General features: G+C 38.8%; 2 protein-coding genes across 5 annotated transcripts in view; one reads left to right on the forward strand and one right to left on the reverse strand.

Annotated features, from left to right (window-relative positions):
- The window catches only part of KNTC1 (kinetochore associated 1), a 31,132-nt gene extending 21,999 nt beyond the window's left edge, over positions 1 to 9,133 (reverse strand). For both annotated transcript variants that reach the window (XR_014958604.1, XM_085592737.1), the window contains exons 1-21: positions 8,995 to 9,133; positions 8,179 to 8,310; positions 7,933 to 8,053; positions 7,432 to 7,547; positions 7,049 to 7,121; positions 6,460 to 6,537; positions 6,304 to 6,338; positions 5,967 to 6,077; positions 4,710 to 4,803; positions 4,331 to 4,383; positions 3,969 to 4,081; positions 3,560 to 3,614; positions 3,136 to 3,234; positions 2,729 to 2,772; positions 2,562 to 2,627; positions 2,394 to 2,469; positions 2,092 to 2,217; positions 1,909 to 1,998; positions 1,304 to 1,369; positions 851 to 912; positions 347 to 458 (exon numbers count right to left, since the gene is read on the reverse strand). Coding sequence is in view for 1 of the 2 variants with exons in the window: in XM_085592737.1 (XP_085448863.1) it covers positions 347 to 458; positions 851 to 912; positions 1,304 to 1,369; positions 1,909 to 1,998; positions 2,092 to 2,217; positions 2,394 to 2,469; positions 2,562 to 2,627; positions 2,729 to 2,772; positions 3,136 to 3,234; positions 3,560 to 3,614; positions 3,969 to 4,081; positions 4,331 to 4,383; positions 4,710 to 4,803; positions 5,967 to 6,077; positions 6,304 to 6,338; positions 6,460 to 6,537; positions 7,049 to 7,121; positions 7,432 to 7,547; positions 7,933 to 8,053; positions 8,179 to 8,304 (1,716 nt within the window). In the remaining variant the exon portion in view is untranslated. The remainder of the gene's footprint in view (positions 1 to 346; positions 459 to 850; positions 913 to 1,303; positions 1,370 to 1,908; positions 1,999 to 2,091; positions 2,218 to 2,393; positions 2,470 to 2,561; positions 2,628 to 2,728; positions 2,773 to 3,135; positions 3,235 to 3,559; positions 3,615 to 3,968; positions 4,082 to 4,330; positions 4,384 to 4,709; positions 4,804 to 5,966; positions 6,078 to 6,303; positions 6,339 to 6,459; positions 6,538 to 7,048; positions 7,122 to 7,431; positions 7,548 to 7,932; positions 8,054 to 8,178; positions 8,311 to 8,994) is intronic.
- A 55-nt stretch (positions 9,134 to 9,188) lies between these two features.
- Positions 9,189 to 23,068, forward strand: RSRC2 (arginine and serine rich coiled-coil 2). Of its 3 annotated transcripts, XM_021544623.3 has the most exons (11): positions 9,189 to 9,296; positions 11,779 to 11,935; positions 12,474 to 12,517; positions 13,411 to 13,488; positions 15,096 to 15,308; positions 16,201 to 16,344; positions 19,689 to 19,811; positions 19,908 to 19,987; positions 20,540 to 20,772; positions 22,005 to 22,094; positions 22,414 to 23,068. In XM_021544623.3, the coding sequence occupies exons 4-11, from the start codon at positions 13,481 to 13,483 to the stop codon at positions 22,591 to 22,593; spliced, it is 1,071 nt and encodes a 356-aa protein (XP_021400298.1). In that variant the 5' UTR covers positions 9,189 to 9,296; positions 11,779 to 11,935; positions 12,474 to 12,517; positions 13,411 to 13,480; the 3' UTR covers positions 22,594 to 23,068. The 3 variants fall into 3 exon arrangements, with proteins under 3 accessions (XP_021400298.1, XP_085448876.1, XP_021400297.1); XM_085592750.1 differs by lacking the exon at positions 13,411 to 13,488; XM_021544622.3 differs by lacking the exon at positions 13,411 to 13,488 and having other exon boundaries at positions 15,118 to 15,308.
- Positions 23,069 to 23,232: the final 164 nt, after the last annotated feature.

Here is a 23,232-nt window from a genome sequence, read left to right on the forward strand (position 1 = left end):
TTTTAAAGGATTTTAACGTAGGCAGCAAACATCCACTTAATTCCAAGAGCTGTGATTGCAAGAAAGTGAGTGGAAGATTACAAGCACTGCAGAATAAATCAAACTGCCATGACTTAGAAATATGAATTCTGACATCAGAAATACCAGTTTATTCCCAAATCAATAAGAAGTTCAGCCTCCTAAGCATCCAAGTGAACAGGTAATCATTGTGGTAATTGATGAGATGTTGCCATGGACCTTTGCTTCTCTGAGGAGCTGTTTTGTAACAGCCTCTGTGAAATTAAGCTGGAAAATTGAAGAGATTTAACCCCTTCCATAAATCCCAGAGATGTCTGTGCCACCTCACCTGATGCCTAAGCCAGAGGTATTGAGCACAAGCCAAATTTCCTTCTTCCAGCTGAAAAACAATAATCTTGAACACATCCTCATTATTCAGGAATTCTGTCCAAGCAATGCCACTAAAAGTGAGGGGGAAGAGAAGCTTTGTTAAATGTCATTAACAAAGAAATTGGGGGGAGAACTTCAAAACCTTTCTACCTAGTGCTGGATGTTGGAAGAAACAACAGGAGTGGTACTTGTGTTTGTAAAAATCACAATCCCTCCTACAGATATTGAACAAAAAAACCCCAACTATTTAAGTGGATGTGCAACAGATAATTTATGTTTTCAATACAAGATGACTCAACTTCTTTGCATTCTCCCTTCTCCACATCACAGAATGGGAAACTTCAGGCAAAGAAGGAAGAGCTTGAAGTTTAATGAATTCATATTAAAATCCTAAAATAATCTTAATTTCAGTGGTACAGGCTTAACAATCACAATTTATTTTAAATCATAAACACAAACAAACCTGAATTTCTCTATTCCAAAAGCTTCACAGAATGTTGTAAGCCTTGCCTGAGCTCTCAACACCTGAATGCAGATGAGATTTAAGGTTAATATCTGGCTGAACATATTATTGCATTACATGATTAAAGCATTGATTCTCTTTGAAGGCAGATGAGGCCAGTTTACAACAGGACTAAACAAAAAAAAAAAAAAAAGAAACTCCAAAAAGTACTTTAAGGAAGGTTCTGCCTTCAACTTATGGAGCATCTGAAACTGAATCTTTCTATGACTGAAGGAATGGCTTATTTCTGAATCTGTAATTACTGTGATTCTCTTTCATACTATTAAATTTAATTTTGTTTAGATTTTTTAAAATTCAGCAGTATTTTACAGTTATAATTTGAATTTACAGTTTGTAAAACTCTACATTACAATTGTTTATATGATACTGCAGATCCAAGAAATTTGTCCTCACCTCAGCTATGGATACTGGAGCCTCATCAGATGGTGGAGCATTGGTTCTATTGTCCTTTTTCAAGATCTGAAAAAGGTACATGAAAGGGTTTGGCTGACAACTCAGAACATGCAGACAGGACTGTGAGTGCAGTAAAGACATGATCAAGAAGTCAGGACTTTTGTAAATTGAGATTTTACAATGTTAGATTGGATCTAACCTGATCCAATCTAATCAGGTTGGATTTCTGCATGGATGGAGGATCAGACAGATCCTTTCTGGTTCTGTTTGATAAGACTAAAATAAAGAAAACAAGAAAAGGTGACCTAATTTGAGTTTAGTTTGAAAATTAATATTTAAAAAGTACTTTAAAAAATGCGACTCAAAACTAAACCCTGCTTTGTGATACAAAATAAAACTGTGAACTCATTCTTGCCCTTGAGCAATACCAAGAACAAGATGGGATCAAGACTTGCTGCTTCTTCATGTCTGGTTACATAGGATTTATAATGCCTTTACTTTTGCCTTTGGAATGACTGTAACTGGTTTGTGCCCCTCTCAAGTTGTACAGAAGGGTGGAATAGAAGTTGAAGAGTAGAAGAAATAGAAACAAATAAACCCCTTACTCTGACTTTAGCATAATTCAGCATTTCTCGTGTGGTTTCATACAGTGGCCATGGAGCATTGATGCAGTAATTCACAACAAACTGGTTGTCCTGTTTGCATAAGGAAACAACCGATATTAATTCCAAGATCCTTTATAATTTGAATTGCTTTAGTAGGGAGAGAGGGTAGAACTAAAAACAAACCTGTATTTTTTGCAAATTTTCTTTGGCTTCATTGCCAAGAGCCAGCAAGTCTTCCTGGCCATAACTCCCAAGAGAAGCTGAAGCCATTTTCTCTAAAATAGTGTTTGCTTTTACTTTGTATACAAGCTGTTTAAAAAAATAATACAAGTATGGTGAGTTGTTTTATAAGGTAACATTCCACTGCCTTGGTAATATCTGTAATAATTTTAATACTTTCTATTTGACTATAGGGCAAGAATCTTAACATAGTTTCAGTTATACTCTTTAATCTCTAATGTGTTTATCATGAATGAACAACTCACCTCAACATCCAGTCCAAACTGAATAGCAAAATTCTCTGCTTCAGTGAATTTGTGTTTGTGCAGTAAACGACTTAGTCTGGAGATGAAATAAAATAAACCAATTCAATGTAAGTCCAGATACTTAAAAAAATATATAATACAATGTGTTTTTTTCACAGAAACAAGTACCTATTTTCTGGCAGGGCTTCAGTTAAACTTCTCATCACAACTATAGAAACTGGGTCTTCAGAGGGCCTGAGGATGAGAGGGAATTATATGAATTTATCAACTCTGTGTGCAAGCAACCTGCCATTTTTATATAATAATGAGCTAGTAAAAACAAAATGTTATCTTACATCTGATGCTTTTCATGAATTCCTTCCAAAAAGTATATTGTATCCTGTAGAATGCAATGACAGAAACCATCACATGAAATGAATTTAATTCCAAATAAATCCAGAGCATTTCTCTATGCTAGGAGAACTTAAAAAATTTCCCTTAGTTTTTAGCTGTAACAAAAGCAGGAATGACTAGCAGTGCTATTAAACAGTGCAAGAGACCTCAGACTAAATTTAAATAGTTCAGTTTGCTTCATAATAGGATATTTTTCTCCTCTGGGGACATCACTTAATTTTTTTTTGTATGGTTCCTGCACAGTTTCTAGCAGAAATTGGTTCTAACCTGAGTAACACAGTACCCTCTTTAATATTTACACATATTAAGACAACTATATTTCTTCAAATAAAAAAAAATCAAAACGTACAGTGCAAATCACACTTTGAACAAGGGAAGACACAGGAGACACTTCCAGAGAATAGAGCTGTTGCATAGTGGGCAATGCAAAAACCATTAGGCTTCTCATCTATTAAAAAAAAAACAAGGGAGGAAACAAATACAGAAATCAGAATTGTTTTTTTTTTTTCTTTTACACTACTGAGAGAGTGATATTTGCAGAATCATTTCTGAATTCTCATGGAATTAGAGGGCAGTATTTGTAGGACTTTTTATGGAATGCAGATTTCCAGTTTGAGGAAGTTTAATGAAGCTTCAAACGTTGCCTCCCTCTCTGTCTCTCCTCAGAATTCTCTGTGCCTCAAATATTTTGCCACCTCCACCCCTCTCCCCCTATTTTCCTATGAGAAAATGCATAATAATTAAGGAGCAGAACACAGAAAAGGAGATTATACCTGCTTGTCATCTGGCATTGTCATGACAATCAGTTTCACATTGGCAAGCCCTTGCCTAATGAATGAGAAAGAGAAAAAAGAAAGCAAAATTTGCTGTATGAATCTTAGGTTAAAACTGTGAAATATTTGGGCCTCTGTGTTTTAGAAAATTTTTCATTCCATGACAAAAAAAAGCATTTAAAAATCCCTTTATATTTTAACTTTAGAACACTAGTTCTAAACACTTTAGAACAGTAGTTGCATTTTTTCACACATTCTGTTTAATCTTACTTTTTAAGAAAAGTAATTTCTGACAAGGACATGATGTTTTGCACCGCAATCTGGGCCAAAATAATGAGATATTTCATAGAAATCACAGCACCAGACAGCTTTTCACTTCTTGGGATTGGTGCTGTAACATTTCACTTACCACGTGACTTGAGAGGAATCTGATTCAGTAGTGAGAAGAAATTCTTCAATATGTATCAAAGGCCAATCCCAAATTAGAGTGAGAGAATAAATATCCCATGTGCTTAAGATGTTCTAGATTAAAAAACAGATATGAGTTCATATATTCTTCATAGAAGACAGTTTTTGAGCAAAATATTACATTTTGTGGCTTAAATAATGAATAGGAGTAGAATTTAAAAAAAAACAGCACAGAAAGATCAAGATGTTCTTGATATAAGCACCTTCATTTTACAGAAACTTCACTTTAAACCTTAAAAATATGTTTATAAGCCGGTTCAAGAACATAGTAAAGTGAAGATCAAATCAAATCATTATCCATACCTCTGTATCCAAAACAAACAGCTGATTGTCAAGGACTTGAAGTTTTGCAGCACCTAAAAAATATTAATACTCACATAAATTCATTATTTTTCTTGAGATATGTAAAAACATATTCAAATACACAACCAAGTATTGGCAACCTCATGGTTTAACCGCATGGAACTTCCTAGGACTGTGCAAAGCTTAGCTTAAAGTGAATTGTGATTTATGTAATGAAGTTAAACTGCAATTTTGAAGCCAAAATTTGGCTGTACCTTTACAAACATGTTCTGTTTGGTACATGTGAATTTATTAAGAACAATGAAATAACTGAAAATTAGTACATTCTGCAATTAAATATGAAATCTGCACTTGTCTATAAAGAGATAAACTTCTTTACCTTGGATCAGACTTGAATCAGCAAAACTTTGAGCAGACACCAGGGCACTGGTGGGGTCCACCTCCCATTTGGAGAGCACGTAATCCCCTTTACCCTGTGAGGAGAGGCAAAGCAAAATGGGGTTAGACAGGAGATATTTGACCACTGACATGTCTGTTTCTACCATTGATCTTAAACTTGGAAATCTGCAAACCTAAATTTAACTTTATTCCTCTACTGATGTTCAGAAAAATACAATGATTTCTTGATTTTTAGTTGAACCTTTTCCCCTTCTCCTTTCAAGACCCGCCTTTGTTACAGTGATTGTTACACTCAGCAGTTTTTGGCTCTTTGAAAAACAGTATTTCAAAATACCCACTTTTCATTCTCACAGAACTTAAAAGCTGAATGAAATTACTCTGTGCCTACTGAGGAAAATTCCACTGAATTCAACAGGCTTCAAAAAATAAACTCAGAGAACCTGTTTGCAGTCCCAAATTACATTTCAAAGTCTATATTTCAATTTCTTTATTAGTTGCTGTACTTATTAATTCATGCTTAAAATCTTTGTTGAATTAGACCCTGTAATTTTAGCATGCCTTGTTGAATGAGAATCTGATTGGAAGATTTTTGCCAACTTCTGTCTGTGAGCTCAAGGATAGTATCTATAAACAATCCAGCCTGTACACACCAGGAACTGGTGATTTACTAAGCTCAGAAACTCAGGGTGGAAATACTTTCCCTCATCCATCACTGTGGATATTCTCAGTGTTCAGTCAGAGACATAAAGAGACATTTCTACCAGGCTGGGCCTGGGAAGGAGTTGGAAAAGAATGTAAATAATTCACCATCTCTCCTGTTGTTCACATTGTTTATAGATATGTTCTGCCATCGTGCATCATTGAGAGCACACCAATGGTGGAAGATGTTTTTACTTTAAGACCAGTGAAATTAGTCTGCACTATGTTCCCTATAAATAGAGTGGTGCATTTGAAATAAATCTGGTTTTTTTCTCGTCTTCTAAACTGGAGTTCTTCAACAGCGACACATCACAACAAAGTAATTTTGGAAATGACAGCATTTTCCTTATGAGAAAAGCTATGGACACACTGCACAAGTGATAATCTTTAAATTGACAGTGAAGCAAATGAAAGGCAAAACAGCGCAAAAAGCTGATGAGCTGCTCTTTCAAGCAGCTGGAGAGAAATTTCGTTGCAGATCCAAAAATGTCATCATTGATCACATGAAAATTGTTCCAATCACATCCTTAGTGCTTACCCCAATTATCAAATGGATTTTGTTCACTGAGCTGCTGATGACAAAATCCTGACAGCCCAGGCTGTGATGCTCTCCCGTGGCAATGAAAGTTGTCTTTATCTGCCCTTGTAACTTGTGGGTGGGAGAGAAGAGACGTCCACAAATGGGGAAGAAAAAGAGTTATTTATAGAACCAGTAAATAAAATTTCTGCTCATTTCTAAATGAGCAGGAAAAGCAACAACCACTGTTGTGAGGGGGAGAAATGGCTGGTAAATAGTCAATGGAATGTACAGAGCAAAGTTTGATTACAAACCCTGCACTTTTAACAATTTTGCCAGTTTTGCAGGTGTTTCTTACTTGCTTTGCTGTAGTCATATCCATCTTCTCAATGGCTAAATATTAAAAAAAAATAAAATCAGTGTTAAATAAACTTTTTCAAAATTTTCAAAAGGCACAAAGAAAGTTTTTGAATACAGGTTTCCCTGTTCCAATGAAATCCCAAGCTTATCCTACCTTCCTGTATTTTTCCAAGAGGGACACACACAATGCAGAAGCATCCATTGCTTGTGAGAATGAACATGTGATGAACACCTAAAAAAACCCAACAGAAATATTTCAAACTGAAGTATTCAAGAGCAAGTAAAGAGAAGACTTGCTTATAAACAGGACAGTGAGATAACTGACCCCAAAAAATCATCTGACCAATAGATTAGAGTATTTTGAACAAAAATGTTGTCATTTCCAACTAGGAGCAGAAGAATATATTCTATTATGACAGAACAAGGCTGGGAGCTTATGGAACAGAACTACTGAACTCTGATAGAAGATAGAAGGAATTATTCCTTTTTTAAGCATTTTCATGTTTATCACAGTCTCAAAAGAAAAAGTTCTGAATGTTTGTTTCCTATGACATTTGTAAAATAATGAATGAGATAAAGAATCTTCTACAACTTTGCTTTGCATTGTGCACATAAAATTAACTTTTCTTTATGTTTTTCTGTATTACTTATGTTGTAATCTCTTTCCCCGAGAGCTATTAAAGGGGAACAAAATTACAAAAATTCAGACAAAGGGGGGAGAAAAAAAATCATCCACTTCTTACCTGCATCTGCATTATCTTTAACAAAAAAGAGATTTAAGTACGTCTTTTCACTTGTAGATTGTTCAACCAAAATCTAAAATAGAAACAGCATAAAGACTATTATTCTGTATTTCACTAAAGAAAATTGAAATACTGATCATCAGTTCAAACTTTAAACTTCTGTTTTATGAAGGTTCTTGTTTATGCATGCCATTCCTAAATAGATTTTCCTTATTCATTACTCATGGGAACAGAAGTGTCCATTTCACCTGTTTAGTTAGAATATGTGGTTAAAAAAGCAAGGATGTTTAAACTTTGGTATTTGGAAAAATGATTTTAAAAAACCTCAAGAAAGTCTGAGAACAAAACATTCTCAGCAGAATTAAACAGAAAAGTTACTGTACCTTTGTTAGCAAGGTTTGTTTTGATGGGATGTGGATAAGATGTAAACTGCCACTTCTCTCACCAACCACAAGGAATTGTTTGTCTTGACACATATCCACTACATCCACGTTAGTATCTGAAAAGTTTCATGGCAAAATGCCAGATATTAAGATATGGGTTTTATGAATAAATATTAACGCAAGAATTGGACAACACAGTGTCCCAGATTTCTTCAAAACAAGCCATTCTGACTAAATGAAATATGGGAAGAGTCCTACAGGAAGTGGTTTTGGTATCCATTATTCCCATTTCAGTGAGAAGTTAGAAAGGATTCTAATTACATTGTACTGAAATAGTCCATTGTTTTCAGAAGCCAAAATCACTTCTTATTACTTAGGTATTTGTAATAATGCTTGCCTTTACAGGCTAGTCAGATAGTTCCTATGCTTTCCTGTACAAACCTAGATATTTTAAAAGCCAGTTTTCACCTGCCAAGTGGAATTCCAAAGGAAAGAACTCACCAAACTGAATGTGCATCAGAAGAGACAGCCCAGTGCTGTCCAGAAGTGCCACAGATCTGTCAACAACAACAACGCTGCCATCCCTGGAGCTGCGTGCATGGAGCTGAGGGTTCCCAGAGACCTGGGAAGGGAAAGGTTGTTTCACACAGGAACACTCCAGAAACATGACAAAGGAGACCAGGTAATTATTAGACGAAAAAAAGACAAATTAATCAAAGACAAAAGCACAGCTTTGATGGGTTGTACCTTCTCTGAAGATGAGATTTGCAGCAGTGTATCCACCTGGTACAAGGCAGTGCCACACTCCTGGCCCAGCCCCACCGGGAGCTGCCCTGTGTCCTCGTTCAGCAGCAGCTCGATCTCATTCCACATCTTTGCCTGGGATAAACATTTCAGGAACACGGTGTAGAGCAGAAAACTCTACAAAGTTACGTGGCTACAGGTAAGTAATTAGTTTTGTTACTGTATGGGGACACTGTGTCAGGAGGAAGGGCAGGGAGAATAAACAGCTTGTTTAAAGCCAGGCGAGCAGTGTGGATCCCGGCCTGGCTGAAGGCAGCTTGGGGAGAAGAGATTTCACCAACTCAATTCACTGCTAGTGCTCCCCATCATGCTATGAACACCCCCTGCTCACAGGAACACGGATTCCCTGCGCTCAGGGACCCTCAATCCCTCTCCTGGTGACAAACGCCACAGGTTTGTCCACCTGCTCACAGGGACCCCCATCCCTGCCCTTAGGGAACCACTGCCCCTGACAGGAGTGACAAACCCATGCCCACAGGGACCCCAACCCCTCACCGGTGACATCCCTGTTTCCAGAGGGTCCTCTGCCCACATGGCCCGACCCCTCAGGGGTGACACTCCCGAGCCCTCAGGGACCGCAGATCCCCTCAGGGGTGACACTCCCGTGCCCTCGGGGACCGCAGATCCCCTCAGGAGTGACACTCCCGAGCCCTCAGGGACCGCAGATCCCCTCAGGGATGACACTCCCGTGCCCTCGGGGACCCCAGATCCCTTCATGGGTGACACTCCCGTGCCCTCGGGGACCTCCGGCCCCCTCACCGGTGACACTCCCGAGCCCTCAGGGACCTCCGACTCCTCTCACCGCGCCCCCTCAGCGCTCCCGGATTTCAATTTGGCGGGAGCACCACGGGTCGCGGCTGCGGCCAAACCTCGGCGAAGGCGAAGGCGCCTCCGCGGCCCACAACGCCCCGCGCTCCCCCGCGCTCCCCCCGGCGCCACATCCGGGCACCCGCAGTGAGGGCGGGCGGGGCCGCGCGATCGCTCTGGCCGCGCAGCCGAGGGAGGTCGAGCCCTGCGAGGACGTTGCTGAGGGGCGGCGGCCCGGGCGCTCGGTCATGGCGGTGAGCGGCGGTCGCTGCCGGGTTTTGGGGCCAGGGTGGCGGGGAAGGGGCTGTGGGGGGCAGAGGCGGGGAGGGCCCGGCCGGGAGCCGTGTGCGCGGAGGCACAAAATGGCGCCCGCCGCGCCTTGGGCTGCGGCGCCATGATGGGCTCGGGGAGGGGCGGCCGCGCTGCGCCCACCGCTTCAATCCCCGGCTCCAGAAGTTTCTGTTTCATTCCTCGGGGCTTGGGGAGAGGAGAAGATTCCGTGGGACTGAGCTCTGGTGGATCCATGGCTTTGGGGAGAAGCGCTGTGGTCGTATTGGCGTTTCTCATAGGGAGTGTGGGGCGAAGCTTCCCTGTGAGGGGAGCGACCTGGTGTCTGTGCCATGCTAAATTTCCGTTTCTCTCATTTTCTTCGCCCGTTTTCTTTGTGTTTTGTCACATGTTGTTTTTTGTTTGTTTTTGTATTTTTTTTTAATTCGCTCCCATCCTGCTTTTTGTGGTTAATATCGATGGGAAACGCCTCTGCTGTAGTTACCACTGGCCCCTCATGTTCAAACAGGGCCTAAGTGGATTTATTGTCTCTGAAAAAAAATTTGTGATCTGGTAACGTACAAAGATATTTAGCTTCTGGTTGTGTTAAAGAATCAGAGTTATCAAAGAGTTAACTTGATGTGGTTGATTTTTTCAAAAGTTGTTAAATAGTTTTTGAGTGCAAAAAAATCGCAAAACCAACAAACAAGCAGGGCTGGAAAGTGATAAAACTTTCTAAAGCTGACTTTAAGGATTTTTCGGTGTCTAATCTGGTAGTTCAAGTTCTTGTCTTTAAAGTTTGATCAGTGGTTAAACAGAGCCAAGTGGACTTTAAACTTCTGGAGAAAATTAATTATTTTTTAATAATTTTCTTTGTTTTTTGTTATAGCTTACACCGTTAAGAGTAAGGTACATTTTTCTGTAAAAGGACTTTAATTATGTACTTTGGTTTTGCACTTAGATTAAAAATACTACTACTATATTTAGAAGTTCCTATAAATTGTAGGTGAGGGCCTTATTCAAGGTAAGGCTGAGCCTGGTGCCAGTGTGAGAACTGAGAACAATCTCAGTGAATTCTGTCAGGTTTTTAATTGCTGTTTTTTTCTGTAGGGCAGAGATTTCCCTCAGGTGCAGAGCACAAGGACACTAATGAGCAGCACTGTGTAAATAATGAGATTGGTAGCCTTGGGAATTGTGGCAGTGGGCTCAGTTTCACTTGGATAGTGTGTTTTAAATGCCACCTGATTTACACTCGTAGATGGTATACTCATTCTTCTCAAGTAACTTCAAAATGTAAACTGTAGTAGCTGAAATAGAAATCCAGATATTTACCTGTAGTGTGTCATGAAGAAAGTCTGCTATTAGTCCACAGTATATTAGTGACAATTTATAATGTCTCTTGTGGTTTAAGACAAAGTAGCTGCTTTGTTTTCAAAGCAATGGATATAAAGTGAGCATTTGAGAGGTTTTCCTGTTTTGTTCAGTTGGGAAACCATTCTGCCACTTGCAGCTGGTGGAAAACGACAAATTCAAGTCCTCTGCTGCATTAAATTGTCTTTCTGAATAGTAATTCTGGGCCAAATAATGTCCTTAGTGACATTTTCTGCAGCCCCACGTTGACCAGAAGGTTTGATTATGGAGATAGAAGCAGTGAAGCTCTAAAATCATTACTGAGAGCACATTCACCTTCTCAGTGTGTGCTTTTTATACTCTGTTCCTTTCAGTGCATTGTACATCAGTCGTACTCATTTACCTCTCACATATTGTGTCACAGAGTATCTTGATTTTACAAAACCAGTTTTTGGATTTAATCCTCTTAGATCAGGGAGTGGAGGGAACATCTTGGTTTTCATTGTCTGGTAAAAATGTGATCTTGGAACAGGTGTAAGTGACCTGTGTGTGGTCTCCTACAAATAAATCTTTTTGCAGAGTTGCTGTTGAGGTGTTTCTTCATTGCAGAGTGAACTGTCTAACCCTAACACAGTGCACCTTCCTGCATTTTCCTTCAAAGTTCATTCTGTGCTTCAGAACTTTGGGAATTCTGTGTTGTGCTTCAGTAATGCCCAAACGGTCACTCAGGTCTGTTGGGACAGCATTGACCTTAAGTAAACCTGGTCATGGAAATGCTAAAAAGCAATTGACCTACAAACACCATTTAGAGAAAACCGCCTCAGAGTTCAGTGTTACTGAAACTCTCAGAAGTACATGGAAAAAGTACAGTTTAATGTAGTAAGAGAGCAAAGTGTGAACTTTACACCAGTTCTCTTTATTAAAATGTTGAAAAATCATTTTCAGTTACACAGTTCACTGCAAGTCTATAAAACTATTACCTAAGGGTGAATACAGCATTGGCTTAACAACAAAAAAAAAATCAGCTATATCTTCAGAGGAAGCATGAGGTAAATTGTTTTTTTTCTTGCTTTTCAGTCCTAAGCTTCTGTTTCTGAATAATTCTGTCCTCGTTTGTAGGGTAGTGATACAGAACGAGATGGGGTAGTCCCAGAAAAATCCTCTCCAGAAAGAGAGAAGAAAAAGGAACAATCAGATGCCTCCAGTTCTCCCAGAACATCAAAGCATCATTATTCGAGATCACGCTCGCGGTCAAGGGAAAGAAGGCGGAAGTCAGGTATGGACTCGATGGGAGCAAATTGCTTGTGGAGCTGAATTCTCTCAGAAGCAATTTTGGGAAAAATAGACAGCCCTAGTAACTTGTTAGAATTGGGGAAAAATGGATCTACTGACCTTTGGGGTGTATCTTAAATATTGAAACTGTTGAAGAAAAGGGTCTTATCTGTATTGAGGGGATCAGGGAGGGGGGATATGGTCACACTGCACCAAACAGGAAACTGTCTCATTTTGTTTCATTTTTTTAGAAAAGCATAGACTGGGATACTTTTGCATAGTTGTAACAAGAATAAGGTTATCTGGCAGAAGAACATGATTGGAGGGTGACGTGGGTTAGTTTTTCACTGCCAGAGCTTAAATAAATGCAAAGCACTGGGACTAAGGCCAGAGATTGCTTTCTGCAGTAAATATTCATATAGTGCTGTTGTTTTTTAAATCTTGACTTTAAGGGATGGAATAATTGAAAGGGGCTAGAAAGATTATAGCCAGGTAATCTCCTCTTTATCTTGGTAAATGACAGTAAATGTTTTCTTCTCCAGATACTGAAGGAAGAAAACACAGAAGCCGGAGCAGAAGCAAAGAGGTAATTAACACTTTGTAGCGTTTAGGTAATTGTACATCTTAAAAAGTATCTTATAGTAATGCACATGTGTGTAAACTTATATAAATGACTTTATGGTAAGTACAAGAAATTGAGAACTTTAAGCTTAAAAATGGATATGGAGAGCCTTTCATAGTGAAGCATGATTGCAGCCATCATGTTGACAAGGTAATAGTTGTATAGAAAATGCTTTCAGAAACTAGTAACTTAATTTTTTTTTTTTTTTTAAATTTTTGTGGAAACATCCAAAAGAGAGAGTTCATGTGGAGAAGTAGAATGGTGTTCTTGATCACTTTTACAGAGCTTCCATTATCCAAAAGCCTTGGGTGGCCTTGTTCCTGGTCAGTTTTCAGGACTTTGAATAATAGATACCTGTCTGCTTAGGTGTATTAAAAGTAATTTGCCATCGGACTGAGCTCTGTTTATTGCATCCTTTAATTGTGAAGGCTGTCATAGCTTGACAAGCAAGCTGAGTCAGCTGGAAATGTGACAGTAGCAGCAAAAATTTGAGAGGGCTGTCTCTTAAAATAAATTAATAAGTGTGTGTGTGAATATATAGAGGAGTGAGAAGAGACAGCATCAATAATGCCTTAAAAATAACTGGCTCACACACCGGAGAAGAGCTGAAACAAGCAAACCAGGAGCATCGAAATAGTCATAAAGAAGCTTAAGCCATGTGGGGCAATAGGCTGGAACAGATAAGGCACTTTATAAACTCAAACCTGGGTCAGGAACTTCTTCCCTCATTCCAATGGAAGCTCTGTTTAAAAAAAAAAAAAAAAAAAAGGAAAGAAAAATCTAGGCGAGTTTTTGTGAAATTGAATAATATATTGTTTAGCTCACATGATAACATTTCTATAATAAATCATACTCAGCGTGCTAATGCGCGAAGAGACTGAACTGAAGACGCTGCAGACTCAGATAGCAAAATTATAAGCCTACTTCATGATAAGGTAACTATTAGTCATTCAAACTCATATTTCCCTTAAAAATATCTTAAATCCGTTATGGGATATAATGGTGGTTTTATTACTAAGTGTGTGTCTGGAAAATGTGATTAAAAAAATTCTAAGACTCTCTTTAATTATTAAAAAAAAAAAAAAAGGTGTTTAAAATCCTGTCCAGTGCTTTGCCAGGCTGTTGGATCTAATCTTACACAATTAGCAGCTTTTCAGTTTTGCAGAGTGAACAGATGAGAAATGATCTCCCACAGTAGATGTACTGTTGTCATTCATTTGCAAGATTAAGCTCTGTCTGTAGACTAAATGCTGAATATCAGTAATTCTTCTTAGTATGTATGTGAGAACAATTTATATATATATATATATACTTAAAATTAGTGTCCAGGTAGCCTCAGATATAAGAACTGATTATTAAAGGAGCTAAGAATAAAATACTGCGAAAGCAGGAAAATTATCTAATATTCTTGCTTACTTGAAGAACAATAATCAAACATATTTAGAAATGGATACATATGAATAAAGTATTAAGCTTGGGCAAATGGGTAAAAACCAATTATAGAATCCTCTCCAGACTCATTTGAGAAAGAGCTCTGATGGAAGAAAAGGTTTTATGAGTAGCTAACATATTTAGATAAGCAAGAAAACCAAACAAACAATTTCTGAATAATTGGGATTTATTTAAAATGAATATATCGTGCTTAGTTTGTGACTTGAGCAGAACATTATTTAAACATAAGACTTAAGTGGGCCATGCTTTTATGCAAGAAAGGATTCAAAACACACTGGGTATATTAAGAAAGGGTGTTGATGTCACGACTTAGTCTCTAAGGAAAGTACTGGCAAAAATCAGGCCTGACCTTGCTAAATATTTTTGGCATTGCAGCTATAAAAAGGAGTCTTTTTTTTTTTTTTTTTTTTTTTAAGAGGCACTGCAGGAAGGAATTGCAGTATAGTGGAGCAGCATAGCTGTAATTTAAAACTACTGTGGGAAGTCTGAGTGATGCATGTTCATTTGAAATACTAAAAATGGGATGTCAGTCATGTAAATTATCACTTTGCTTTGTAAAAACTGTTGAAAGTTACTGAAGAGAGTTTTGATCTAGAAAATAATTACCTAATGATGACTAGAAGATTTTTTGGTTCTAAAAGCAAAATAGTTTGTCTGGAACAACGTGTGGATTTTAGTAACTTTCTACATGGAAACTCAGGCAAATATTAAATAATCACTGCAACTGTGTTTATATATATATATTAATAAATTGTCAGGTTCTTTAAGATAGGTACTTAAGTGCTTGGAATGGAGACAGTAACTGAAAATGACAGTTTTTTTTGTTATAATGCTGTGAGTCTTATATGGAAGCATTGTAAAGATACCTGGATGGATACCTTAAAAATCCTTTCTAGACAGTGGGAGGAGGGAAAAGGGGGAAAAATTATAGTGTGCATTTACAACTTTGGGTAGTTGGTGGCATTAGGTAAAGCAGCCGTGGCTCATGATTGAGTCACACTCCTAAGGTTACTAATGTTGCATCACAACTTAGCATTTTTACCTTCTGATACCCATACTAACTCTCTTTGTTGCACTATTTTCCTGAAAGAACCAACTTCTTCTTAAAACAGGCAAGAAGACATGAATCCAAAGAGAAGTCCTCCAAGAAGCACAAATCTGAAGATCACAATGACAAAGAGCATTCTTCTGACAAGGGAAGAGATAGCCTAAATTCATCTGAAAATGGTGAGGAGAGGCATAAACGCAAAGAGAGAAAGTCATCCAGAGGGAGGAGTCATTCCAGATCCAGGTCTCGGGAAAGGTAAGTTATTGCGTGATTGTAGAGTTCCATTCCTGACCTAGTGTAAAGCATCAGTTTATATTGCATGTTTCAGTTTTCACAGGGTAGTGCATTTGTAGATAGTGCAATTTTGTATTTTTATTTCAAAGTAGCCAGCAAAATAACTAAGACTTTATATGGGGATGTATCTCACATTTATAATTGGTATAGAAAATAGTAGGGTATTAAATGTACCTTATTGTTAGTGACAGGAAAGCAAATACATCTTACAGTGAAATGGCTCTTTACCTCCTAAATCATAAGCTTCTTCAGAGGGAGTCCTGGCCAGTCCCCCTTGCCTGGTAGCCCACCCAGCATGTTCTGAGGGTAGGAAAATTGCCTGGGACAAGCAGGTTGCTGCCAGCAGAGCTTCTCCCTTTGTAGCTGAGGGATGTGCAACACACAGGGTAGCGAGGAACAAACTGTGGCTAATGACAGGCTGAGGGACTGGATGTGACTCACAGGCTGCAACTTGGGCACCTCTTCCCAAAGGTCTCAGAATACCATGGAGAGGAGCAGGGTTGTGTTGCCTTGCATTTAAGGTTCCTGCATCAGAGTAGTTTGGCTTTGTATTTGTTTTAAAGTGTACACTTTAATGAACAACTAAAAATAGCAGTGTTGATGAGTATGGTTATTTACAGAAACTCTGCAGCTCAGTTGTGGCTTGTGGTGGGTTTGGTTCCTTTTCCATTTCATCCTCTAGACCTACAGCTTAACCTGTTCTAGGCATTGAGCATTTCCACGTGTAGTTTGTAGTCTCCCCATTCTGCCTGATGTGTTTTGCCCTGTGGTGATGAATCCATGTGTAAGTCCTTAAGCACAAACTGCATTTGAGTACAAGAACATGTGTAAGAATTTGGGGCGTGTGTTTCAGACGTCATCGTAGTAGAAGTCGTGATAGGAAAAAATCCCGATCCCGCAGCAGAGAGAGAAAGCGACGGATCAGATCTCGCTCTAGATCAAGATCTAGACACAGACATAGAAGCAGAAGTAAAAGCAGAACTAGGAGCAGAAGCAGGTAAGTGTTACGTTCCATATACGTGGTGATGTTTGGTTGGACATTCTGTTGTGGGCTGATGTGATGGGTTTACCAGTTCGTGACTGTTCAGTGCAGTTAAATGTGTTTGGCTTTTTCTCATCTGTACTGAGAGCGGGTTCAGGACGGGGCGGTTTGCTTGGTCTTACAGAAACATTTATCCTTGGCAGCTGAAGCATCAAGCTCTTGGCTTTTCATAGTCTGACTTCTTGTTAGCAATAGTATTTAAGTGGAAAGAAGTGTAGAATAAGATACAGGTGACCCTTTCCTGTGTTTGATACAATAGTAGTGTGGTTGGCATACTGCTGTATTTATCCCTTCAGTTGGTGTACATAAGGTAAAAGGAAGGTTTAACTGGGAATCACTGGCTGTCAGAACAGATACACAGATCAGAAGCTAATTCTGATGAGCTCCACAAAGTCAACTTAATGTTTTTCTGTGAAGTGGCAATTGGTGTGGTGTTAGGATAAATGTTGGTTCAGATGGATTATTTCTGATATGAATGTACTCTTCAGTGTTAGTGATTACCAGCTCCTCTTTGTCAAGTGCAGCTTGAGAATATTTATCACATTAGTTTTTCTCCCCGAGTGCTTTGATTTCTTCCTTAAATTCTAGAAGCACTTGATCCAGACCCATAGTGGCTTGGTCTGGGTCTGTTAGACAGAATTGAGATTCCATACCTCACCTGGGATATGCTGGATTTGCCATTTTCATCACTGTATAGAAGTTAATGTTTTTCAATACTGATAATGCATTCAGTATTTTGGTGTAAAGTCTGTGTATCATCTTTGCATTCTTAATACCCTGTAGGATTTTCTCAATGGTGAAGCTGAAATTCAACTTAATGATTGCTACAGATGTATTGTTGAAAGTAGTTTGAAAGAAAATCAGTGTCCCTGCAGAGCTGCTAGAAAGTGTTGACTGTTCCAGTTCTCTTAATAGTATTTTCATGAGAATATTTTTAATTGTTCTATGACTGGTTATGACTACTCAGCATTACAGTGGAACATTGGAGTCTTAACCATCACAGTCGTGTAAGGCTACAACATCCTTTGTGAAAGTGTTCAGAAGACTTACCTTTCTGAAGAAGTAGTTGAATTACATGGTTTGTCATGTTTTTGACATACACTTTTCTACCAAACGTTGAGCTGGGGTGAGTAGAGCTGGGTCTGCAGTTGGTACAGTTACTTGCATTTAATGGATGGTATTTAAGCTACATTCAGCATGTTGCGCAAGGCTTCAGCTCCCTGTTTTTTCCATTTACTGTGGATAATGTTCTCTGTTTAAAAGTCACTTTGAACATTGTGTGTAATGGCCCCATGAAAACTTCATGTCCCAGTATAGATTTTGGCTTCTGCAGTGGAATTCAAATTACCTGAAACAGAACATCAAATGTGGGAAGAAAAACTAAGGGATAATCATAGCTTAGGCATTTCTCCAACTGAGAACAGGCCTTGTGGGATGCTGGTGGACATACTGCAAGAATTGTTTTAAGTTATGTTTTTGTCTCACAAATCCTAGAGAATGGAAGTAAATGAGGCATAAGTTTTTTTTATCTGGAGCTAGAACACTTCATCAAGTTCAGGGCTCAGACAAAGCCTGGAAAAGGTGACTTATGGGGCAATCATCAAGGCAAACTCTGCACAAGCCAGATAAATGTGATGTGGAAATCTACCCTGTTAAAATTCACCTGTGAAAGGAATTCCCTCATTCCTGACATGCAGTTTTTGTTGTGTTGCAGTGAGCAGGCTGTGAGAGAAGCATTTGTAAACAGCAGAGCTTGACCTTCTCTTGATGTTTCTTTGCATAATGTCAAGCTCAGATTTTCAGGGGATTTGTTCTCATGGGCATTTAAAGCAATTTTTTGGTTTGTAAGGGCATAAAACCTCCTGGCAGTTCTTCAGTGGTTTGGCTCTGATTAAATGCTAGGTGGAAAACGTGACAGCAGCTGCTTGTTTCAAATGGAAATACTTCAGTACAAAAGCTCAAATATTTATTTCCTTGATGTTTACCAGTGCAATAAAGCATCACAGACCAAAGACAAGACCAAACAACAATAGTCAGCACGGGAAAAATGAAGGTATCTTTGAAACAGGCATTACATCTTATCTCAGGAATGCAGATCTGTCACTTCCCAGTGCCTGAATCTGCATCTTGTCATCTTCTCTGAAAAGATAAGTCTTGCCTCCTTTGTGTTCTACCAGATTTGTCATGTAAACAAGGATCTTTTTATAACTTCAGTCTGCATTTCGTGGTGTTTGTAGATGCTGTCCAGGTTGCAAACAGAAGAAAGAGAATATCTGAATGCCATGGAAAGTGGCTGTTGTCAAGTTAGCCATTAGCTAGCTGTTGCCCCAAATGAATGATAGTAACATTTAAGTTAAAAAATTACAGAAACACCTTTGTGCATATCAAATTACTGGTTATGGCAGATCTGGGAAGTGTGAGTGATATCTCCTGTAAATTAACCTTTGTTGAGCCTTCTTTGTTTGAAACACCAGTGTCAACGAGGCTTAAACTGGGATAAACCCATGGCTCTTGTACTGCAGATATTGATGATCCTGGCACAGAGAACTGCTGCTACTAGCACTTTTTAAATGTGTTTTGGGTAGCTGTTGTTTAGATGGGATTAGATACAGATGTCCTAAAAATATCTCTTGCTTGGAAGGAGGTGGGGAGAAGGTTAGTGAAGAAGAGTTGAACTGAATGTTTTGGTATTTTGCTTAAAAATGCATTCTTTCTTTTCAGATGGTCAGGCTCCAGGTGATTCATGCTTCAGGGTTCTTTTCCCACAAGAAACACAAGACAAATCAAATGTTCAGCTTAGTAGAGTCCCTCAAAGCACATTTAAGGAAGAGGATACAGAGGGGAGAGTAATAGTAATTTCCTGAAGTACTATTCCACTTCTTAAATGGGGCCTCTTCAAAATGCTTCCTATTTACATAATTACAGTGCTTTGAGGTCTCTTATAGTTTAAAAAACATTCTTCTGGCTTGATTCATTCAAGTTCTCTTGCAATTTTTACAAGAAATTAGATTATTTTCCTTAGGATTTAGACTCTAGAGCAGATTTATTTGTTCTGAACCCTGAGTATGAGAGAGTAAATTAATACCCAGAATTGCACATTCTGTTACAGCTGGAAATCTTCAGTTTTAGCTCTGTGGTCTTACAAGGCGACTGTTGCAGTATAAACTCTCTGAAAGCTTTTCTTGAGAGCTCCAAATGAATAATAAAGCAAATTTCCAAAGCTGTGATCAAATACTTTATGAAATATTAAGCTGCGTGTGTACCTTCATTGTTTTACCAACTGTTAAATTTGGTTACAGAGAGCGAAAGAAAAGAATTGAAAAGCCCCGAAGGTTCAGCAGGAGCCACAGCCGGAGTCCGAGCCCGCCGCCTTTCCGGGGACGAAACACAGCTATGGATGCACAGGAAGCCTTAGCCAGAAGGTCAGAAATTGTGGTGATTTTAGTGATAGGTGATGTGAATAAGCTCCTAATGTTGATTTTGCATGTCTAAATATTTTTATTTTCATGTATCTCTAGGCTGGAAAGAGCAAAGAAATTACAAGAGCAGAGAGAGAAGGAAATGGTGGAAAAACAGAAGCAACAGGAAATGGCTGCAGGTAGTGCATGTGTATTAAGTGAATTCCTCCTGAGCATTAGTATGAGTGGAAGATAGATAGAATTATGTTACAGGAGTGTTGCAGTCTTATCCAGCAGATGGGCAGGTTGTCTTTATGGAATTGTTAATAAGAAAATCACCAAGAGCTAGGAAATGTTAAAAAAACTCAAAACTAAAAATATGAAACAAAACCCCAATAAAAATGATTGGGATGTCTTCTTATTTGCTGAGTGTACAAGAAAAGTGTATGTTGGGCTGTTAAATGATTTCCTGATGGCCATTGGGCTGCTGTTTGCTCAGGGATATTTAGAACCACAAGCTGCATTAGTTCCACTTGTAGTTTCTGGTTTACTAAAACTTAGCTGAGAAATCACATGTATTTTATCATTCATTTGTTACCTGTGCACTTCCAACTTTTATTAAAAGGAAGTGTTTGAGGGGTTTGGCTTTTTTGTTTGGTTCTGGGGCAGGTTGGTGGTTGGGTTTTGTGTGTTTGTTGGGATGTTTTCCCAAAGTCCAAAGTTCTTTCTAGCAAGTTCCCTTTTTTCCTCAGCGGCCGCAGCCACGGGAGGCTCCGTCATCAACGTCGCCGCTCTGCTGGCCTCGGGGACACAAGTGACCCCTCAGATTGCCATGGCAGCTCAGATGGCAGCGCTGCAGGCCAAGGCACTGGCAGAGACTGGCATAGCTGTGCCCAGCTATTACAACCCAGCCGCAGTGAACCCCATGAAATTTGCTGAGCAAGAGAAAAAGCGGAAGATGCTTTGGCAAGGCAAAAAGGAAGGGGTAATGTTGGCTTCTCTCTCCTTCATGAACTTATTTTGGAATATCTTGGACTCAGTTTAAGCATGCTGATGAATGTTATTTCCATCTTTTAGCTCTTAGCAAGTTTTAATATCAGCCTGAAATAAAACTTCAGTAAAACTAGGTGTTGGACTTTGATGATCTTTGTGGGTCCCTTCCAACTCAGAATATTCTGAGATTAGGAGTGAAAGGACTAAGATAATTAGTCCTTCAGTGATAAATAGTTGTGACACAAGACTCAGGGAAACCCTGAATGTCATCAAACTTTAGAGATATAGTTGGATCTTTGTGTTATTTTTGTGAGTTTACCTACAGCTTGCAACTAAACAAATGCAGATGGTCTCCCTTTACTGGGAAGGCATGGCTGAGGTATAGAATGTATAACCTCTCTTTTCTGGGACTATGGAGATTTCTCATGTGATGGTTGTGTCTTTTCCAGTTGCAAATTTCTAAGGCAAGTCTGTTGACCTTGCTGGTAACTTTTCAGGAGCAGAGAAATGCAATATGAACCTTAACAAAAGTCATAAATTACAAATAAGCCTTCAGGCTTTTGTGCTCTGTCAAATGCCTTGGCAATTAGTGAAGTAAGAAAGGCATCTGTGGCAGTTCCTTTTTCAGAAAGTTGCTGGATTTCAGTAGAGCTTGCCTGCTGATACTGTGGAAAAAATGGCCACTTTAATATTAGTGTTTTTGTCTTTTGTTCCTCTGGTATAGAGGTGTTTGTTAGGATGGTTTCCATCTTGCAGCAGTTACACAACAAGCTCCCTTACCTTTACAGGCTGTTCCATAAGATGTGAAAAACAAACCAGTTTCCATGGCAATGGTGGGAGACAAAAGGCAGGGCAGGAGAGCCCTGAATGCTCTCTGGGCAGTTCTTCCTGAATTGTGCTGTATATTGATGAATTGCAATAAACAAATTCATTTTTCCATAATTTACTTCAAACCTGAGTTCCAGCCAGGCTTCCAGACCTTTGGAAATGCCAAAGGAAGGAACATATCTGTGTTTTGAGCATCATGGTTAGGAAGGCTTTCCTCACAAAAAGCTCCTGTGAGGATGCTGCAGGAGGAAAGTGAGACTTGGAAACTTTTTACTTCCAGCTCTGGTACAGAATGGGCTTGTCATGAGTACTACTCTTTAGTTTGCTGCTTTATTGTGCTATTAAAGGAATCTTATGTAAAAATGTGACCTTTTTTTTTTTTTTTAATTTGAACAGGATAAATCACAATCTGCAGAAATATGGGAAAAACTAAATTTTGGAAACAAGGACCAAAATGTTAAATTCAGAAAACTGATGGGCATTAAGGTAAGGAATTCTAAATATGTAGTTAAGTTTATTAATTGCAAGATAATGATTTCACTTTTTATTTTACTGTATCTTAGCCAGTAAAGATTTTAAGTTAATCTGATGCAGTTAAGAGCTTTTAAGTATTTATTAAGCTCGAAAGCAGCATCTAAAGTTGAACTTAATTTAAAAATCAACTGGGTGAAGGTCTGTGTGTTTCTTGAGGGATAATATCTGCACTAGAATGTTGCAGCAGTAAACCCATATAGTTGAATTCTTACTCTTACAAGAATTTGTGAACCTCACTTGCCCAGAGCTGATGTTTGTGTTGTGTTTCCAGAGTGAGGATGAAGCTGGCTGCAGCTCCGTGGATGAGGAGAGTTACAAAACACTGAAGCAGCAGGAGGAGGTGTTCAGAAATCTGGATGCACAGTATGAAATGGCAAGATCACAGACTCACACGCAAAGAGGAATGGGATTGGGGTTCACATCTTCTATGCGAGGAATGGATGCAGTTTGAAAAATGAAAAAACAAACAAAAAAGGCTGTTTTGAAGTTTGAGACTGTGGAAGGTTCTTGTTCACATGTTGGGTCCTTGTTCACCAAAAAGCTAGCATTCTAGCTTGCATGGGTGTTGCATTGACTTTAATTTATTGAAAAATACAATTTTTTTGTAAATATCAGATTAGTGATACTGGTGTTAGTGTTGTAATCAGGTTATACCCACTTCCATTAAACTTGACAGAAATAGAGGAGGACAGTATTTTTTAGTTAAAGTTCTACTTTTCAAACCGAGCAGCAGATGGGAAGAGCTCATACATGGATATTTCGTGTCCACTGTCTTGTGTACTTTTGTACTTTAACCTTGTACAGTTATTTTCAATTCTTGAAACATGAAAGAAACATTGTGTAGATGTTATTTAGCGGTCTGGGCCAATAGGCACATAATCCAGTGCAAAAAAACTGGTTAATAATAAAGACTTTTTTTTCTCTAAGGTCATATAGTAATTTGTCCTTTGGGCCAAACTCCCATAAACCACTTAGGAGATGGGAAAACTTAAGGATGTTGAAGTAGGATTTGCCTAAAATTCTGCAGTGAGGGGCCTTGCTAGATACCCTATTTCAAATACTTTTGGCCTGCACGGTGCTGCTGCCGCAT

The sequence above is a fragment of the Lonchura striata genome, chromosome 15 (assembly GCF_050655825.1).
Source record: "Lonchura striata isolate lonStrDom1 chromosome 15, ASM5065582v1, whole genome shotgun sequence".
Taxonomy (NCBI): Eukaryota; Metazoa; Chordata; class Aves; order Passeriformes; family Estrildidae; genus Lonchura; species Lonchura striata.